Consider the following 19,311-nt stretch of genomic DNA (forward strand, 5'->3'; position numbering starts at 1 on the left):
GGGTTGTGCACACAGAGGCCTCTCAGCTGAGTGTCAGGGAGCATCAGGGGAGCCTGGGGCTGCAGCTAGACTTCCCCACGGGCTCCCAGGTCTGGGGAGCCGGGTAACGAGGAGGGGACAGGCCCCGCCCTTACTCGGGAGCCTGTGAAGTTAGGAGCTCAGGTGGGAAAGCAGAGTCGGAGAGGCCAGGGCGGGCCCTGGGCCACACAGAAGCCGTAGGTGGCGGAGTCGGCCTCTCCCCCGAGGGCCTGGCAGCTCAAAAACAGGGTGTTTCCCTTCACAGTGAGGTGCGGGGAGACGGCTGCCCTTCGGTCCTCCCCCACCAGCAGAGGGTGCACTCAGCGGGCACGGGGCGGGCGGGCACTCAGCGGGTGGGCAAGGCCTCTCGTGGCTCCATGACCGTCCTTGTCCCCTTCCCTTCCCAGGGGCCTCGCGGACCGCCCGGGTTACCTGGACCTCTTGGAACCAAGGTACGTGTTCACCTGAGCACGCTGTGGGCGCCAGGGTCGCACTTGTAAAACTTCGTTGTCAGGCTCCCTGGTCACATCATCCCACCTCTAGGCTCCTCGGCCATCACCTCCCTTTTGATGGGCTTTGGGAGAACATTCTATTTTTTTTTCTAATTGATGAGGGTCCTCAGGTGCAGAGAGGTCATGGGACTTACTCAAGGTCATAGGACCCACTTGACATCGTCCCGAGACTGGACCTAGAGGCAGCCGACTGCCCGCTTGAGGTCTTCCTACCTGCCCCCCTGGCCCCCACCCCGTGCACAGCACCGATCCATCATTCTCAGTTCATTGCTCTTCCGTCTTTGCCCTATTTCCTGACTTCCCTCTGCGCCCCTTCCCCATGCGCACCAGTTACATGTCCTAGCAGCCCAAGCGTCCTGCATTTCCCAGAACCAGTCGGACCACGTTATCTAAAGAAACAGCCCCGCCCAGCCAGCGGCGTGGCTCAGGGTTTGAGCGTAGACCCATGAACCGGAGGTCGTGGTTCGATTCCCCATCAGGGCACAGGCCCGGGTTGCAGGCTCCATCCCCAGTGTGGGGCGTGCAGGAGGCAGCTGATCAGTGATTCTCATCATTGATGTTTCTCTCTTCCTCTCTCTTTTTCTCTGAAATCAATAAGAATATTTTTTTAAAAAAAGTATTACCAAAGGGAAATGGAACTGCTCTAAAAAAAACCCCAAAAACCAAAACACAACAAAAAAACAGCAGGTACCACCTGGGACTTTGAAGAGAATCTCAGGAGGGACCTGGCCGAGGTGAGGGAGGGGCAGAGGGACTCTGTGGCTCTCAGGAGACATGGCCACGATGGGCTGGAGCGTAAACTGATATTAGTGGGACTTTTTAAATGTTTAAAAGCATGAAGCTGAATAAAGCGACGTGCTGCCGGGCAATGTCAGGGCCCACCTGCCCCCGGGTCGCTGCTCATTCTCTCACCGGCTCCCCGAGCACCGCCCACGGCTCTGCCGTGTGTCCCGGAGACTAATGTCACCCCAGGGACAGGAGGTGCTGGGACAGGCCACCTGCCCCTTCCTGCTGCGTTTGGCTGAGGTCACTCAGAATTGTTGGGGCCACATGTGTTCTGGATTCAGTTTCTCCCCCTCCCCCCAAATGTATTTTTATTGATTTCAGAGAGGAAGGGGGGGGGGAGAGAGAGAGAGAGAGAGAGAGAGAGAAACATCAGCGATGAGAGAATCATTGATCAGCTGCCTCCTCCACGCCCCACTCTGGGATTCAAGCCCACAACCCCGGGCATGTGCCCTGACCGGGAATCGAACCGTGACCTCCTGGTTCATAGGTCGATGCTCAGCCCCTGCTCCACACAGCTGGCCGGGCTCAGTTTCTTTGCGGAATCTGGACAGGTAGTGATTTGCAAACTCTGTGTGTGTACACAACACTCATGCGGAGTGTGAGGCACACGCCTGATCGACCTCGTTACTGTCGATGCTCCAGAAGTGTGTCTCCGTCATAAAAAATGGACAGCTAAGGGCTGTCCTCGCCGTGTCAGGACAGCCGGACCCCGCCCACCGAGCCGAGATGGGCCCCTGCCTTCAGAGGTGGCGGCCTGTGAAATGGTGCATGAGAAGGCCTGGCTGTCTCAGCTTCCTCCTGCAGGAAGCGGCAAACACAGTCCTTCCCTTTTTTCTCTTTCTTCCTCCTTTTCTCTCTTCCCATCAAAGTCCGGAGTGACCGGGCATGAGGGTGCCACACCCCCAGCCGCCGGCTAGCATGGGGTGGCGTGCTGGTGGCCGGGCACCGAGCTGGGCAGGGCCTGTGCCGGTCGCATTGAGTGCCTCTGTGTCCGCGGCAGCTCCTCGCTACCCACCCCCCTGATGACAGTGATGAGCTCACAGAGCTTGGCGGCTCTTAGGTCAGCAGTTGGTCAGGGTGGAAGCCAGGATGTAAACCCCCCTCCATTAACCCCCGTGCTTGAGGCTGAGGTTCTAGCTCGCTCACCCTTGCCCCACCCACCCCTAGAAAGTGACCCCGAAAGACAGGTTCCTGGAAGTTTTTGGTGAATCGGTGAATGAGTGTTGATTGGTGATCAGGGACCTGGGCTGAAATGTGGGTGCAGGGTCACGTCTGGGGTGTGGTCAGGATGGGGCCACGATGGGGTCTGACGGGATCACAGGTGACGTTGGGTCTGTGGTCATGTGGAGGATTGTGTGTTACAGTCGCATTTGGAGCCAGGCAGGCTGGGCGTGGTCAGCCTCGAGGGGCCTGAGGACCCTGGTGGCCGTGGTCCGTGGCCGTAGCCTGGGTAGGACAAGGGGCTGTGCAGGAGCTGTGAGCATGCGGGGCGCAGGCGCTGGGTTTAGCTGGGGTCCCACTGGAGTAGTGAGGAGAGCATACTTCCTGGGGAACCCTGAGCCCCTCCTTTCCGGAACTGACCTCTTCATCTTGTTTTTCTCTTTCTAGGGGGAGCGAGGTGCCCCTGGGATCCCAGGCTCTCCGGGCACCCGCGGCGACCCGGGCATCGGGGTTGCCGGCCCTCCTGTGAGTTCCTATCCATCCAGCATCCTGGGCTGGACAGCTGGCAGGAATGCAGACCCACACGCATGTGTGTGTGTGTGCGTGCAGGCGTGTGCACGCGTCTGTGTGTGCACCCCCTAGTAGGAGGGGCGGGGCACCCCTGTAGCCTCAGCCCTGTGTCCCCCAGGCCGACCCCAGCAGGAAGGGGGTGCAGCACAAGGATGCTGGGTGCTGGTTCCTGCCCTGAATGAGAGCTACAGACCAGGGAGGGGCTCAGTGTCAGGAGCCTCATGGGAGCCAGGACAGGAGGGTGCCGGTTCAGGAAGGTTCCCCGTGCGATGCTAGCGGGCGGGGGTGAGGGGGTGGCCGTGGGGCTGAGGGAGGCGGTTACCTGGGCGGTTACCTCAAAGGCCCACGGAAGCCCTGCCTTAGAAGTAAACCCACCGCACGTTGAGGGAACCTCTCCTGCCTGCTCTGCTGACTTGCGGTGTGTTTGCTTCCAGGGCCCTTCCGGACCCCCCGGCGACAAAGGCCCCCCGGTACAGTATGGCGTGGATAAGGGGCGGGTTCCCGGGGAGCCGTCCTCTGTAATGAAGCGGGTTTACATCGGAGGGGCCGGGACCTAACATAAAGCAAACTCCTGCCGTTCGAGTGCAGACCCCCCGACGTGAGGTGCACCTGCGGGTGGAGGGCGGGAGGGGCGGGGTCACTGTCCGCGCGCCCACCTTGCCGTTGGGCAGACTGAGCCTGGCTGCGCTTTTCGGCATCTCTGCATCGCAGAGGGACGGCCGTGGGGCTTGGATTCGTCAAAGCCCCAGGAGCACTGGCTTTGAATCCTGGCTTCATCAGCCCCAACCACTGGGCCTCGCGCAAACGAGGGATCTCTCTTAGCCTGTCGGGGGCGCCTCGCCCCTCAGCCCACCGTGGAGACCCCATAGATGAGACGCACGGAAAGCCACAGGGGCCTCTTCTCCTCTTTCTCCCCAGGGACCTCGAGGCTCGCCCGGATTCCCCGGCCCCCAGGGCCCCGCTGGCCAGGATGTGAGTAGAGCGCTGGTCGGGGCTGGGTCCAGGTTAGCCTAGATCCCAGGGCGCCCGCCCTCCACACCTCCAGGGGCTCTGCCCATCACCAGGGCCTTTGAGGAGTGTCGGCTGCTGGTGATCATGGCCCATCCTCTGTGGGTCCAGTTACTCCCTTGGCTTTTGTGTTACACCTTCAGGACCCGTGAGCTCCTGGGTGTCCCCTGCCTCGCCTCCTCCTTTCTGGTCAATTCTCTCTCACGTCCAGGCGATCCGTCCTGTTCAATTAGGTCCCACTTCTCCACTGACTGTTCCCGCCCCCCCATGTCTTTCTCCCTTCAGGGTGTCCTCCAGATCTGTCCGGCACTCGGGGTGCAGCCTCCCACTGTTACCTGCACAGCTGGGCTTTTGCTCAGACAGCCGTGGGCTCCGGGGAGACGGAGCATGTGTCTGAGGCCCTGCAGGTCCCCAGGCCTGGCGGGGTGCCGGTTCATAGCGGTCACTGGACTCTCGCTTGTTGACCGAGTGGATGGGTGATGACCTCGGGTTCCTCCGGGCAGAGCTGTCCACCCCGTGGCGGTCACAGTGACCACTTAGCCGCACATCTTCCCGCCTCTCGGTTCAGTCCGCTCTCAGCAGGCCCGGGAAACCCCGCCCCTTCCCGCCCCGGTTCCACGTCAGAGAAGGAGTGATCTCCTGGTCCCGACACATTCACGTTCCCCAGGCACCTGGGCTGGCATCTCACAGCCAGGAGAGCAGACGGGCCTCCCCCTCTGCCAAGTGGGCTCCCACCTGAGCGCGGGAAAGGAGGCAGATGCTGAAGATAGGCGTGTATGCGTGTGTGTGTGCGCGCGCGCCTGTGCACACGTGTGCACACACTCTGTGCTCCAGTTGTTTGCAGTCTGTGTCTTGGGCGGGAGTTGGAGGAGGGGTAGCGCTCTGTCCTCAGCACCTCCCGCACCGACCATTTCCTGGGAACAGGAACTTCGGCCGGCGCCAGGCGGCACAGTTGGGTGGTTCTGTTTCCCACGGAGTTCCACTGGCAGGCAGAGGTCGGGGGTGCGGGCCGCGCGGAGCGGCTGCGTGCTCAGTGTGGATCACGTGTCTTCTCTCTCCTTCTAGGGCGCACCAGGCAGTCCCGGCGAGAGGGGGCTTCCGGGCAAACCGGTACGTCGTCTCCCTGTTCTGGGTGGATCCTGACGACCTGTCGGGGCTCCGGCGGGAATAACGGGCCACCCAGACGGCTCAGGGACCTTTGTGGGGGCCTTTTCCTAAAGCTGTGGGCAGGGGGGCTACGTGAGGAGTGAGATGCCCAGACAAACCACAGTGCGGCCAATGCCACCGATAGCCTGATTCGGGCCCACGAGAGCGAGAGTGGCAGTGGTGGGAGCTGTTGTCCTGGATCCACAGCCAAGGCTGGAGGGGTGGTGGGCAGGGGGGTTGCAGGAGGCCAGGTGTGAGCTCCTGGAGTCCTTCCCCTGGGCACGGGGCAGAGAGCCCTGCCGCCAGGACCCATGCAGGTGGGGTGGCAGTGAGTACTCGGGCAGCAGGATGTGTGGCCAATGCAGGGTGCCCGCCATGCCTTCTTGGGGGTGACGGAGGCTGGAGCGCAGGCGAGGCTGAGCTGTTCCTCAGCGTCCAGCCCTCCGCAGGCCCTGGCCCCCACCTGAGTCACACGGTGAGCGTGGCCCCTCCTTGTGGCCTGTGAGCAGGTGAACAAGGACACAGCCAGTGGGTTTGCCAGGCTCTCAGGAGCTGTCAGGGCCCAGCCTCTCTTTGGCACATGCAGGTTTGGAGGAGCCAGGCCTGCGGAGTTTGTCTCCCCTGCACTGTCGCCACCCCTGGGGGGCATGGTGGGACCTGGGCGCCTCCCCAGTGCTGCACCCACAGTCCCTGTGCTGGGGCACCCACTTTGGGCTGGGTTCTCTCGAAGCAGAGCCACTTGGGCAGGTGACGGGTGAGGAAGCACACTCAGGTGGGCTCCCCTGGCGTCCGGCGCCCAGGCAGGTGTGGGCGGGCACAGGGCCGTGGGGCTGCCCCACCCGAGCGGAGGGGCCGTTCTACTCCACCTGGTCCGCACTGGCCTGGGGCTCCTGCCACTTCAGCCCGTGGTCCCGGCAGCAGGCGGCTGGGCACAGCGGAGGTGAGGAGGGTCGGTAGGGCACAGGCTCAGTGCCGCCCCGGGTGCTCCCTGTCCCACCGCGTGACCGGCCCTCCAAGGTGTGCGGGGCAAGCTTACCCTCCTGCTTGGCCTTTGGAAGGTCACCGCCCCCCCACCCGGCGCCTTTGCATCTTGAGAGCTGCCTTGCGAGGTTTGCAGAAACGGGTCAGAGCAAAGTCACTAATTAAATGACCCCAGGGCCACTCTACCTGGACGGCACAGTCACCCCCCTCTCCCTCTGTAACTGGTATGAGCGTGCGTCTCACGCCGCTCTCTCTAATCAAACAAAGGACCGCACGCCAGCCTGCCAGGGGCACAGCGCGGCGGCACCGATGGGCCCCGGCCCCAGCCATGTGAGCCCTGTATCTTACTAGCTCCCCAGGGTGACTGGGAGGCTTCTGCATAGCACCCGTCCCCCTTTTAAGTTGAAGTCTCAGGAAGTGAATATGGCCAAGGCCGGCCTCCTCCACAGGGTCCCTGCGGGTCACAGGGCAGGTCTCAGCTTTGTCGTCAGCAGCCTCGACCTCGGGGAGCTGTCCCTGCAGGGCGGGGCGTTTCTTTAGCACCCCAAACCTGAGTTGGTCCAACCCCACTGTCGCTTGGGTGTTCCATTGCCATAGCCCAGAGGGTTGACCAAGACTTGAACATACCCCCAGACGTTGCCAAGGTTATGCTTCCTGTGCAGACGCCTATGGTGCCAGCCTTGCCGGCCTGTGAGCCCGGGGAAGCGGCAGGAACCCCCCGGGGGCCGGACACAGGAGCTGCTAGGGGGATTGTCTCGGCTTCAGCCTCCCAGGGTGCTGGGCTGGGCCTGCGATCATAAACGCAGACTCAAGCGCGATGGGAAGATGGGCCACCACAGTCAGTGTGGCCGCAGGCCCCTCCTTCCCCAGGGGATGGGCCGCCGTCCTCTCAGAGGGGCGCTCGCCCCCATTCTCCTTGTGGCAAACCTACCGGTTGGCCAAGCGGCACGGCACGCCCCTCTCCAGTTCTCCCCGGAGGCCCTTCTCCCTCTGGCATCTGCATTTTCCTTTTCCTTCCTTTACCCCCTTTTTGTGGTGCTGGAACCCGGGATTGAGCCCTGTGTTTCCTGCTCCTAAAGGGAGCCCAGCCTCCCCCCATCTTGGGCTCAGGGTCGGCCATGATCATAACAGCACCTCCTCCCACATGGGGTTTGCAGGTGAACTCAGGGCCCGGCCACCCCCACCTTTCTCAGGGGCTTTGTTCCTGCTCCCGGCGTCTGAACCCCCGTTCGGGGTCAGAGACTTCCAACTTGTAACAGATGAGGCTTCACTGCTGCCTCGCCTGGGAGAGCTGAGGAAATGGCTTTACGTCCACGCCAGGTTGTGGAGGACCGATAGCAGCTTCTGCTCCTCTGGGAAATGCATGCAGCCCTCCCCTTCGCCCTCCCTGTACCCACATGGCCTACAGGGGTTCATGGGAGTGGGGAGGAGGGGCCACCAGGAGCAGAGCGGAAGCAGCAGGAGGGGACTGGGGACCAGAACGGACGATGCCTGTCAGATGGGGCGAGGACTGGCCGCCCACAGTCCCTGCCTCAGGAGAGTCCTCGTGGCTCCCAGGCTGGTGTGCGTCAGTGCACGGCCAGGTGTGTGAGGGGTTACATTGTAAGGCCATTCGCGTGCGTGTGTGCGCGCACGCGTGTGTCTCTGTGTGTATGTATGTGCGTGTGTGTGCATGCGTGCGTCTCTGTGTGTGCGCGTGTGTGTGCATGCGTGTACATGCACCTGCCTGTATTCATTCACTTCTACCTCGGCAGGGCCCCTCCTCGCCGCTCGCTCCCGAGGACGTCCGGCTCCTGGTTAAGGTAAAAGCGTAAAGTCACCTGCACGCGTTTTGCAAACGCGGATGGGGGACCGGGCTCGGTAATGTGACCGTGTGGGTGTTTTCTGTCCGAACAACTGGGTTCGAGCGTTAATAACAGCAGCGTTTGTAATGAGCTCACCGTGCCTGGCGATGTGCTAGGCCCACCGTCCGACAGGCAGCCACAGGCCACGGGTCCGTTCAAATTCAGGTTAATGGACATGAAATACAAGGAAGAATCAGGCCCTGGGTGGCAGGAGCCACATTCCAGGTTCGTAATAGCCACAGCGGCTGCCGGCTGTCCTATTGGCCGATGCGGACGCGGCGTTCCCGTCATCCCAGGAGTTCCCCCGGGCAGGGCTCAGGAATGCCTGATGTGCATCTGGTTCCATTCTCAGTGACCCCGGAGGCTGCCCTTTAACCCCACTGACCCCAGAGGCTGCCCTTTAACCCTACCAGGACTGCCTCCTGTTCTGGAAGGAGTCAGACAGGTTGGGCATGGGTTCCGCTGGTGCTGGGCCACAGCTCTGCCAAAGTCTGCAGGGTGGATGCCGTAGCTCAGTGATGGCGAACCTATGACACGCGTGTCAGAGGTGACACGCGAACTCATTTTTTTGGTTGATTTTTCTTTGTTAAATGGCATTTAAATATATAAAATAAATATCAAAAATATAAGTCTTTGTTTTACTATGGTTGCAAAGATAAAAAATTTTCTCTATGTGACACGGCACCAGAGCTAAGTTAGGGTTTTTCAAAATGCGGACACGCCGAGCTCAGAAGGTTCGCCATCACTGGTCTAGCGTGATCTCGTTCGGATGTTGGACACGTGCCTGGATACGTCCAAGAGCCCCTGTGGGTGGGCTTTATGGCGGGTGCAGCCGAACTTGAAGAGCTCGGGAAGCCACAGACGGGTTAGAGACGGGTTCCCTGGGCCGAGAGGAGCTCAGATTCCCGCCACGGCAGCACTCGCTGCCCCTGAGACGCAGAGCAGAGCTCAGGCCCAGGGCGCCTTGATGGAACTCCGACCTGGAGCAAGGAGTCCCGCCGGGCATGCCAGGTCGGGCTGTGGCCACCGCAGAAGCCCTGAGGGTGTGGCCGCTTCCTGCTCCTTCTCTTGGAAACCCCTCCCGCCATCCGGGTGGAGGCTCAGCTTCCTGCCCTGCGTCTCTCCGGCCCAGGGCACAGCGGCTGTCCCCCAGGCCAGCATCCGCACTGACGCTGCTCTCTGAGCGGTAGGTGCTGCCGCCACCGCCAGCTGCACTTTTTTTTTTTTTAAATCCTCACCCGAGGATATTTTTCCATCGATATTTAGAGAGAGTGAGGGAGAGGGGGAGAGACAGAGAGACAGAGAAGCATTGATGTGACAGAAACACATTGGTTGCCTCCCGCACGCACCCCGATGGGGCTGGGGATCGAGCCTGCGACCGGGGTGCGTGCCCTTGACCGGAATCGAATCTGGAACCCTTCAGTCTGAGGGCCGACGCTCTATCCACTGAGCCACACTGGCCAGGGCTGTTTGTGCACTTTGGACATCAGTGCCCTGGGCTCTGCTCCCAGCAGCCTGCTGGCCAGAGTGGGGAGGAGCGGGGCAGAGGTTCCGACAGATCCGTGCTGGCCGACCTCTGGTTCAGATGGAGACAGAGCAGCCTGTGGAGGGTGACTCGCCCGCTGCCTTCCAGACGTGCAGCCTGTCGGAGAGGCGGGGCCGGGCTCCTTTGCTCTACAAGTAACTGTTACGTGTTCTCTCCCAGGACGTGTGCAAGGACTGCCCCCCAGGTCCCCCGGGCCTGCCTGGCCTGCCGGGCTTTAAGGGGGACAAAGGGCTCCCGGGAAAGCCAGGGCGAGACGGCACAGACGGGAAAGAGGTGAGGAGGGAGGGGACGGTGCTTCCATTGCAGCGTCCTGTGTCCTTGTGGAAGTCCCAGGCTGCCTCCCTGGTTCCCATGGGCCAGCCCAGTCCAGGGCGTGACCCCGGGAGGCGAGGTCATTGGGTCGTAGGAGGGCCTGGCTGCCACACCGCTGACCACATTAGTGTGGGTCCACCTGTGAGTCCTCAGCCACGCCCTCTGCTCCGGCCGCTGGGGTGGGGAAACCCCAGGGGGAGGCCCTCGAATAGGAGTCGTGGGGTGATGGGTCGCTGCTGACTGGGTGTGGGATCCCACACTCATTCTTTTCTTTTAAGAAATGGAATATTTAAAAAAATTTTTTTTATTGATTTCAGAGAGGGAGGGAGAGATAGAAACATCAGTGATGAGAGAGAATCACTGATCAGCTGCCTCCTGCACACCCCCTATTGGGGATCGAGGCCCCAAGCTGGGCATGTGCCCTGACCACGGGGAGTTGAGTGTGACCTCCTGGTTCATAAGTCGGCTCTACCACTGAGCCACCAGGGCCAGGCAGGACACTCATTCCTGTTCCCTTTGCTCCCTGCTGCAGGGAGAGGCTGGGCCCAGAGGCCTTCCAGGACCCCCGGGAGCTGCTGGCCCGCAGGTGAGTGAGCCTCCACCCCCCGCCCCTCACTGCTTAGTCTGAGGGAGGAGGAGCGATGTCTGCATGAAGGAAGGACGGTTTACCAGCAGAAGCCCCACGTTCAAGGTCTCACCCCGGCACTGACGCTCCCGGTGACCTTGGGCCTGGCAGGGTCACTCCCCTTCGTCCAGTCTCAGGTTGTTCGCGTACAGACACGCGAGGGGTTGACAGTATGCGATGAGCTGCGGGACTGGGATGTGTGGTCTCACTGGTTCAGGCACGGCCTTTGGAGCTGTGTGGCTTTAGGCAGAATCCTTGACCTCTCTGGGCCTCACCTTCCCTCTCGCTAATGATACTAAGAATAGCCTCCGCGGTGTGTTAGCGTGGGAGAACGTAGGCCTGGGGAGAACATGGCTCAGGAACATCACTGCTAGGCAAGTGCTTGGAGAAGGCGGATGAGTATGAATGAGTGAGGCTCGCCCTGTGGCTCACAGAGCAGTGGGTGCTCTGGCTGCCAGGAGTGTCTGCCTGTGGCCTTTGCCCTCCCGCTGGGGACGGCATTTAGCTCTGAGAAGAGACCGCACGAGCGCTGGCACGGGGGCAGAGAGGGGGGCCACCTCCCACCCTCATCCCCGGCCCCCAACCCTGGGGCCCTCCTGGGCCCTTCCTGACCCCCCGTGGCCCCTGCAGCTGCAGGCTGTGGCCACCACCCCTTCCAACCTTTTATAAAAGTGCCGCGGCGGCAGTGATCCGGGGGCCTGCCTGGGACACAGCCTGGCTCGTCTGCCGGGAGAGGCAACATCAGATGCCAGGAGGCGAAGGCGCTGGGCAGACCTTCCGGGCGGAACCCCTCTGACCTGGGACGGTTCTCACCTCCCTCCCTGCTTCCTCTCTTCCACCGGTCGCTGCCTCCGTCCTGGAGCATTCCCACCAGGCGGCCCTTTATTTATTTATTTATTTATAATATATTTTATTGATTTCAGAGAGGGAGAGGGAGAGACAGAAACATCAATGATGAGAGAGAATGATGGAGCGGCTGCCTCCTGCTCGCCTCCCACTGGGGGTTGAGCCCACAGCCTGGGCCTGTGCCCTGGCCGGGAATCGACCCCTGACCTCCTGGTTCGTAGGCCGATGCTCAACCACTGAGCCCCGCTGGTCGGGCCCAAGCGTCCCTTTCAACAGTTCCCTCCACGTCCGGAGCTGGCAGGTGGGTCAGAGATGGGCCATCCCTCCAGGCCTGAGGCTGTGTGGGGAGAAGAGACGGATGAGTTGGTGACTCACAGGGTAGGCAGGCGGCTGGTGGGCAGCGAGAGCGGTGGGCATGGCCTTGGAGGCCAGCCGCTCCGGGCCCGGCTCCGCCTCCTCTGCGCTGACTGACACTTGCTGACCGGGGAAAGGGTCTGGGCAGTTCACTGACCTCTCTGAGCCTCAGGCCCGCCCCTGGCCAGGCTCACGGGGAGGATGAGGCAGGCGGCGTTCCCAGAGCGCCAGCGATGTGCAGGCTCGGAGGAAGCGAGGGACGGACACGTGGGAGGAACTCTGAGCGTCCGCAGTCGTCGCTGCTGGGTGACAGCAACTCTTGCACGTGGCTTCAGCTTTCCTGTCTGCTCTCTGGCGGTAGCCCCACCTCGTGGAGTTACCTCATTGGCTAGATTAGAAAACACATGCATTAAATACATATATATATACTAGTATTTATGTACATTTTACATCAGCTCAGGATATTAACAAGGACGTGCATGAAATGGGGTCTCACCGGGGGAGCCCGGCAGAGTGCCCAGCAAGAGGGGGCGGGGCTCGGCGAATGTCAGCCTCTCTCCTGGGAGGAAGTGAGTCAGGTCGGGGTGCTTTGCTGGCTCTGAGCCCCACCTGCGTGCAGAGGAGACGAGGCCGGCCCTGGAGATCCGGGAACCGCGACATTGTCATCGTTAGGAGACGGGGATGGAGACCACGCCCAGCCCAGCCCGAGGGCTGGCCTCCTAAAGGAGCCGTTTCTTTGAAAGCAGTTGTCCTACGTGTCAGAGGCCCGTGCGCCGTGGGCCTCTTCACTGAGATAACAACGGGGTGCTGACGGGGTGCTGACGGGGTGCTGACGGGGTGCTGACGGGGTGCTGACGGGGTGCTGACGGGGTGCTGACGGGGTGCTGGCTTTGTGGGCCTGAGAGCAGTAGAAGTAACTGCACGCCGAGATGTTGGAACAAGTGCCCCCCCCCCAACCTATTTCCTGCTCGACACACGGCACGGGCGCCGGCCGCATTCGCTCCCCCACACCCCACGGCCCCGGAGGCAGGGGTGCCAAGCTCAGAAGTCAGCATGGCCAGGAACTGCGGACACGGCGCATCCGGGGAGAGGGCTGGACGTGAAGCCTCAGCGGGAGAACTCTGGGTTCTGGATGGGAAGGGCCCTCCAGCCCAGTGGTTCCCGACGTGGCGCACGCCCCACAGGGGGGCAATGCGAGAATGAGTTATTAACAGGGAATTTTTTGCATTTCTTATGGTTCTAGGGGCCTCGTATGCAGCATATAAACATCTGTTGTGACATATTTATGCATCTCAGGTCTCTTACATGTTCTGAAACTTTATTTGCTCTTTCTTCATGTCACTTCATATTCTTATTTTTTAACAGTTTCTTAGTGATTTCTTCCTCAGTACTTCAGCTGTCCTTTCGTTCTTTCATTTTTCTCTTTTGTGGACGCCATGTTCTTTGGAAGCTTGTTTAGACCAAGTTCCTGGCCTTTTCGGCTTCCTCCACGTGACTAGGAGTCACTTTTTGAATAATAGGAATTCTATGTCACGGGGGGGGGGGGGTATCAGGATATCAGAGACGCTGAGGTGGGGCACGGCCAGGAAAAGGCTGCGGACCACGGGGCTAGGTGGGCCTCCCCGTCCTTCGTTTACTGATGAACAAATGGGGAGCCAGGCCCGGCTCAAGGATGTGGAGACGCGAGACCACAGCCCTGGAACGGGAGCCAACGTGGACGCGCTGCCAAAGATGAACTCTCGCTGCGTAAGGCCTGCTCTCAGGCACCGAGACGTCTCCTGTAACCACATCTCCCCGAAGCACATCTGTTCTCCGGTGACCCAGGGCCGGCGGAGGGGCCGCTCGGAGCCCGGGCCGTGAGCGCTGCCTCGGGGCTGGGCCGTGAGAGGGCGTGGGGCAGGTCGGGCGTCGCAGTGTTTTCCCGACCAGGGATGCTGACGACGATGGTGGCGACAGTAGGGACGAGAAGGCGATGGCTAGTGTTCACCTGGAGCCAACATGCGCGGCCTGGAGGTCCCTGAGCCGCACAGCGTGGTGATGGGGACGCTGCGATTCTCCTTTAGAACAGGACACAGGGAGTAGAAGGACTTGCCCAGGGACTCACATCAGCATGTGGCCAAGGCGTGAATCACACCCAACATGATGCGGAATAACTATGGTCACCAGTGTGTACTGAGCTCGTCCAGTGCCAGAGCTCCGTGCTAAGCATCTCCCGCGTCTGCCCTGGTTTTATGTCCCTACCCTGTCATGGGTAGGCCGTCGTTATTGTCTGTTTTAGGGTCTAGGTGACCGGCTCAAGGTCCCGCAAGGAGTCGGGGAGGGGCCAGGAGCGTAGGCACCGGGTGGTTTTCTCTCCACCCAGCCCCTGCCCAGTGCCACCCGCCCGTCACCTGCTCAGCTGCCCACTGCTCACCCCATACCTGCCCAACAATGCCCAGATACCTCTGGTCCTGCTCCCCTCCCTGCCCCCTGCCCTCCGTAACAACCCACAGTCCTCCCACCTGACCCTGCTCTCTGCATTCTGAACCTTCCAGGCCCCCCACCTCTACTCCCCTACACACACACACACTGTAGCCAGGGGAGCCCTTCTGAAACCGGGGGCGGCCATACCTCCTCCTCTTGGTTGTCAAAGCCCCCAACTCAGTCCGTATTCAGGGATCGGCCATGATGCTCTCAGGAAGGGGGCTCTGCTGTCTCCCCCGCTATTTCCCTGCCCCCCCCAGCACCCACAGCCCCGTCAGCCATCCCATCTCCCTGTCCCCCCAGCACCCACAGCCCCGTCAGCCATCCCATCTCCCTGCCCCCCCAGCACCCACAGCCCCGTCAGCCATCTCATCTCCCTGCCCCCCCCAGCACCCACAGCCCCGTCAGCCATCCCATCTCCCTGCCCCCCCAGCACCCACAGCCCCGTCAGCCATCCCATCTCCCTGCCCCTCCAGCACCCACAGCCCCGTCAGCCATCCCATCTCCCTGCCCCCCCCAGCACCCACAGCCCCGTCAGCCATCCCATCTCCCTGCCCCCCCCCCCAGCACCCACAGCCCCGTCAGCCATCCCATCTCCCTGCCCCCCCAGCACCCACAGCCCCGTCAGCCATCCCATCTCCCTGCCCCCCCAGCACCCACAGCCCCGTCAGCCATCCCATCTCCCTGCCCCCCCAGCACCCACAGCCCCGTCAGCCATCCCATCTCCCTGCCCCCCCAGCACCCACAGCCCCGTCAGCCATCCCATCTCCCTGCCCCCCCAGCACCCACAGCCCCGTCAGCCATCCCATCTCCCTGCCCCCCCCAGCACCCACAGCCCCGTCAGCCATCCCATCTCCCTGCCCCCCCCAGCACCCACAGCCCCGTCAGCCATCCCATCTCCCTGCCCCCCCCAGCACCCACAGCCCCGTCAGCCATCCCATCTCCCTGCCCCCCCTAGCACCCACAGCCCGTCAGCCATCCCATTGGCGGTCCTCCAGCCAGACTTCATTTCTGTCGCTGACACCCGCTGGGTCTGCAGCAGGAACTTGCTCTGCGCCTGGTGAGGGCGGGGGATGAGCGATGAGCCGGTGGATGAACCATGCGGACTCCCTTTCGCAGTGTGGCTCTAGCGAGATGCGCACTGACTTGTGTTCTCTGTTCCCCGAAGGGAAGTACAGGAGAGCGCGGAGCAGACGGCGAGGCCGGGCCGAAGGGCGATCAGGTAAGCGAGGCCGCCTCTCCCGCACCTCCCACGCTTCCTGAGCGCAGTGGGGCTTCTCAACATCACAGGTCCTGCTTCCCACCTGGATCCCTCTGGCTCCTGGTCACGCTCCCCACCCCCAGTTCTCTGAGGAGTCGGCTTTTCATTTGTTTTTTTTTGTTAATCCTCTCCTGAGAACGTTTTTTCCCATTGATTTCTAAAAAATATATATTTTTATTGATTTCAGAGAGGAAGGGAGAGGGAGAGAGAGATGGAAACATCAGTGATGAGAGAGAATCATTGATCAGCTGCCTCCTGCACGCCCCACACTGGGGATCGAGCCCAAAACCTGGGCATGTGCCCCGGCCTGGAATGGAACTGTGACCTCCTGGCTCCTAGGTCAATGCTCAACCCCTGAGCCCCGCTGGCCGGGTCCATTGAGTTTTAGACGAGATTGGGCGCGTTCAGGGTGGTATGGCCGTAGACCCATTGAGTTTTCGATGAGCCGTCGAAGGCGTTGCAATCCATGGTGAACGTTGCAGCTGGTGTTTCAGGTGGCAGGAGCTGGGGGTGCAGGGCAGGAAGTCATTTATTTATGGTGTTTTGCTTGGCTTTATAACATGGTTGTGTGAAATGTTTTTAATTTTATTTTTATTGTTGATGGTATTACAGATACCTCCCATCCCCCCCTCTAGTCCTCCCTCCCACACTTTACACTTTAGTTCTTACTGTAATTCACGTGGACTCCTCTCCGCATGGAGACATGGATCTTTTTCCTAAAAGAATGGTATGGTTGTCGTAGCGGGGCACACGATCCCTGTAACCCGCTGCAGCTTGTATTGTGTCTGTGCGTTTGCTGGTTTTCAGCTGTTGCTCTGGGGCACTGCACTCGCACACACAGACGAGAGAATGTCAGGACGGACCCTTGCGCGTCACGCAGCCACGTGTTCTCAGCTGTCGTGGCCGCTCTCATTCCCATGTCTCCTCACTCACTCCCACGCCTTTTTCTCTCTCGTCCCCAGGGCCGCCCCGGAGTTCCAGGCCTCATGGGGCCCCCGGGGAACCCTGGGCCACCGGTACGTACCATCTTCAGTCCCCTCCTCTGTCAACCCTGTCCCCCGAACACACCCCACTCCCACTGCAGATGCTGCCTCCCCACTGTCTTTGTGTCCCAGAGATGAGCCCAGCCCGTGGGGAAGGCAGAGGCTGCGGGGAAATGCTTAAGTTCAGGCCGCGGGGCAGGGCCCAGGGCATGAGATCCGCGGGTTGCTTCGTGCTCAGAGCCGGGCTCCTGACCGCGGCCAGGCGCACACACTCACCTCCCGCTTGGTTGTCCCTAGGGAGCCGCTGGAGTCGCGGGAGCTGCTGGACCGCCAGGCACCCAGGGGCCACCGGTACGTTCCTCCATCTGGGGCTGGGTCTGGCTTTCCCAGAAGCCCAAGCGCTCGCCCACCTGCCCTGGTCCCCCTTGCCCCCCTGCCGGGGTCCAACCCCAGCGGGTCCAGGGGTACCCAAAGGCGTGGACGGAGTCGGCGAAGAAGGAATGACACGGAGGCAGCGTTCAGTTGATCAGCAGCCTAGCCAGGATCTCTAGCCAAGTTCTGGTCTCGATCTCCAGAGAGGTTCTGCTTAGGATCTCCAGCTAGGTTCTGTGTCCATGTTCTCTTGCTAGGTTCTCCAGATTCTCCAGCCAGGTTCTGTAGCCATGTTCCTCGCTCGGTTCTCCAGCCAGGTTCTGTCCAGGTTCTCCAGCCAGGTTCAGTCACCAGGTTCTAGTCAGGTTCTCTTGCCAATTCCTGTAGTCAGGTTCAGTCCAGGATCTTTTGCCATGTTCTCTCGCTAGGTTCTGAGGCCAGTTTCTGTCCAGGATCTTTTGCCATGTTCTCTCCAGCGAAGTTCTTCTGTCTCTAGAGAATGTTCTGTGTAGGTTCTGTGCCTAGGTTCTGTCTCTCTCTCTGTCTTGTTACATCTGTATTTATACCAGTTGATTCAATCCTATCAATCTCTATTACAAAGGTTAGGGTGTTTCTTATCTCCATTCCAGGGAGTTAAGATTATGTAGCTTAAGCATGATTGCTCATAGTTAAAGTGATTAATTACCCACCTGGCACTTAGTTAAGAGGTTTTATTCCCTCCCTAACTTCAGGGGAAAATCCCTACCTGGGGGAAACAACCTTTCTCAGAGACCTTGGTTAAAACACATAGTGCCTAGAAGGTGAGCAAACATATTAAGAACAGTATGCCATATATGCCAGGTCCCTTGAAACAGCAAGCATGGACCAGCTCCCGGCACCCCCCGAAGCTGTCTCTCCTAGTCCACCGCAGGGGGACTTTCCCCCGAGCCCCAGTCACCTGGCCTCTACGGTAAAGGCTCAGGAGAGATGACTGGGACCTGAGACCAGAATGCGGTGCAGCCAGCACAGGCCCACGTGGAGCCCATCTCCCGGTCCCTCTCTGTGTGGCTTCTGTGTGAGCAGGCGCAGGCAGAGGAGGGCTTGGCGCAGACCCCGAGCCTGTGGCCATGCGCCAGGGAGCGTGCCATGGGAGGTCGCCGCTGTCAGCCAGTGGTCAAGAGGCAGAGTGTCGCTAAGGAAGGGGAAGTCAGGGCCAAGGCCTGGAAACCACAACTGGGAGCTGGCCTCTGACCCCCGGCCGTCATCTCAGACCCCGAGGTGTGCTCACCGCCGGAGCTTCCAGAGCCTCTCGGATTCAGCGGGCAGGGGGCCCAGTGGCAGGCATCAGGCCGTGGCCACTGCGCACACTCTCACTCGAAGGACTACATGGCGAACGAGTGTCCCTGATCTCACTGACCGCCCTGAGCATTAGAAGGTCCTGAATCCTGACCCCCCTTTGTAACTAAGGAAAGGGGGGGTCCGAGAGGCGAAGCGACGGTTCAGGGTCGCACAGCGGGGATAGGTGAGCGCCAGGCACACACCCCGTCTCAGGAATCGCAGTCATGTTCCCCGTCTGGCTAAGAGCAGGTCCGGGCCCGGCGTCTCGGGACTCTGGTGTCAGGAGTCCTGCGGGAGTCACCCAGGACGGCTTTCTCCTCCTCAGATGTCTTTTCCTCACCTGGCCCCCAATCTCTCCCTCCTGAGGCCATGCAGCCGGGCCGGGATGAGTCCCAGCCTGCACACCAGGCTGCCTAGTCATGTGCTGCCCAGGACCCCTGCCCGGGAAGCGATGCCAGAAGCAGGAGGCAGGAGCAGAAGCATCGCCGTTTCTCACCTGCGACCCCCCAGCCTTCGGAAGCAGTTCTGTGTGACATCATCTGCCTGCAGAACAGCCAGCCTGAGAGATTTGATGGTGTTTTTCTGTCTTGGATCTTTTAGGGGAAAGAAGGTCCCCCCGGCCTCGGAGGCCCATCGGGGTTACCCGGAATCCCAGTAAGTGACATTTGAAAAATCCAGTCTCTTTCCTATACAAGCAAACAAAACTGTATTTCACCTTCGTTAAAGCAAGACACGGTCCCCCAGGGGAGTTGTGTGTGTTATAGAACACTAGTGGCCCAGTGCACGGATTCGTGCACATTGAAAGGAAATTAATTAGAAGAGATGTTTTAATATCGCTATTCGCCCTTTCTTTATAATACAAGTGTCAGAGATGAAAGAAAATTAGCAAAATGTATATGAAAATAATATGTAAATTGTTAATAAACAATAACAACATGATATAACAACAATGAAGTCATGATATGAGAACAACAAAAACATGATATAAAAACAACATTGATAAAAACAATGACTGATACGTTGATTAAACTCATTCTAATCTCTCCCTTTATACCGCATTAAGAGTAAAAACAATTAAATTTTCGGTGGGGTCTATCTTAGTATCATTCTTTTATGTACATATTTGTTGTTTGCTTATTTAAATAGTATATTTTGTCTCTCCACACATATATGTGTATGTGTATATGAATGGTGTCTATATATACC

The 19,311-nt window shown here is 60.0% G+C and overlaps 1 protein-coding gene across 1 annotated transcript in view; it reads left to right on the forward strand.

Annotated features, from left to right (window-relative positions):
- The window catches only part of COL22A1 (collagen type XXII alpha 1 chain), a gene marked incomplete at its 5' end in the record, with an annotated part of 109,237 nt that overhangs the window by 70,888 nt on the left and 19,038 nt on the right, over positions 1 to 19,311 (forward strand). The window contains 12 exons of the mRNA XM_081111084.1: positions 426 to 470; positions 2,925 to 3,002; positions 3,482 to 3,517; positions 3,966 to 4,019; positions 5,121 to 5,165; positions 7,937 to 7,984; positions 9,732 to 9,845; positions 10,417 to 10,470; positions 15,341 to 15,394; positions 16,396 to 16,449; positions 16,714 to 16,767; positions 18,706 to 18,759. Of these exons, the coding sequence (XP_080967210.1) occupies positions 426 to 470; positions 2,925 to 3,002; positions 3,482 to 3,517; positions 3,966 to 4,019; positions 5,121 to 5,165; positions 7,937 to 7,984; positions 9,732 to 9,845; positions 10,417 to 10,470; positions 15,341 to 15,394; positions 16,396 to 16,449; positions 16,714 to 16,767; positions 18,706 to 18,759 (690 nt within the window). The remainder of the gene's footprint in view (positions 1 to 425; positions 471 to 2,924; positions 3,003 to 3,481; positions 3,518 to 3,965; positions 4,020 to 5,120; positions 5,166 to 7,936; positions 7,985 to 9,731; positions 9,846 to 10,416; positions 10,471 to 15,340; positions 15,395 to 16,395; positions 16,450 to 16,713; positions 16,768 to 18,705; positions 18,760 to 19,311) is intronic.

This window comes from Myotis nattereri (genome assembly GCF_964212035.1).
Source record: "Myotis nattereri genome assembly, chromosome: 17".
NCBI classification, from domain to species: domain Eukaryota; kingdom Metazoa; phylum Chordata; class Mammalia; order Chiroptera; family Vespertilionidae; genus Myotis; species Myotis nattereri.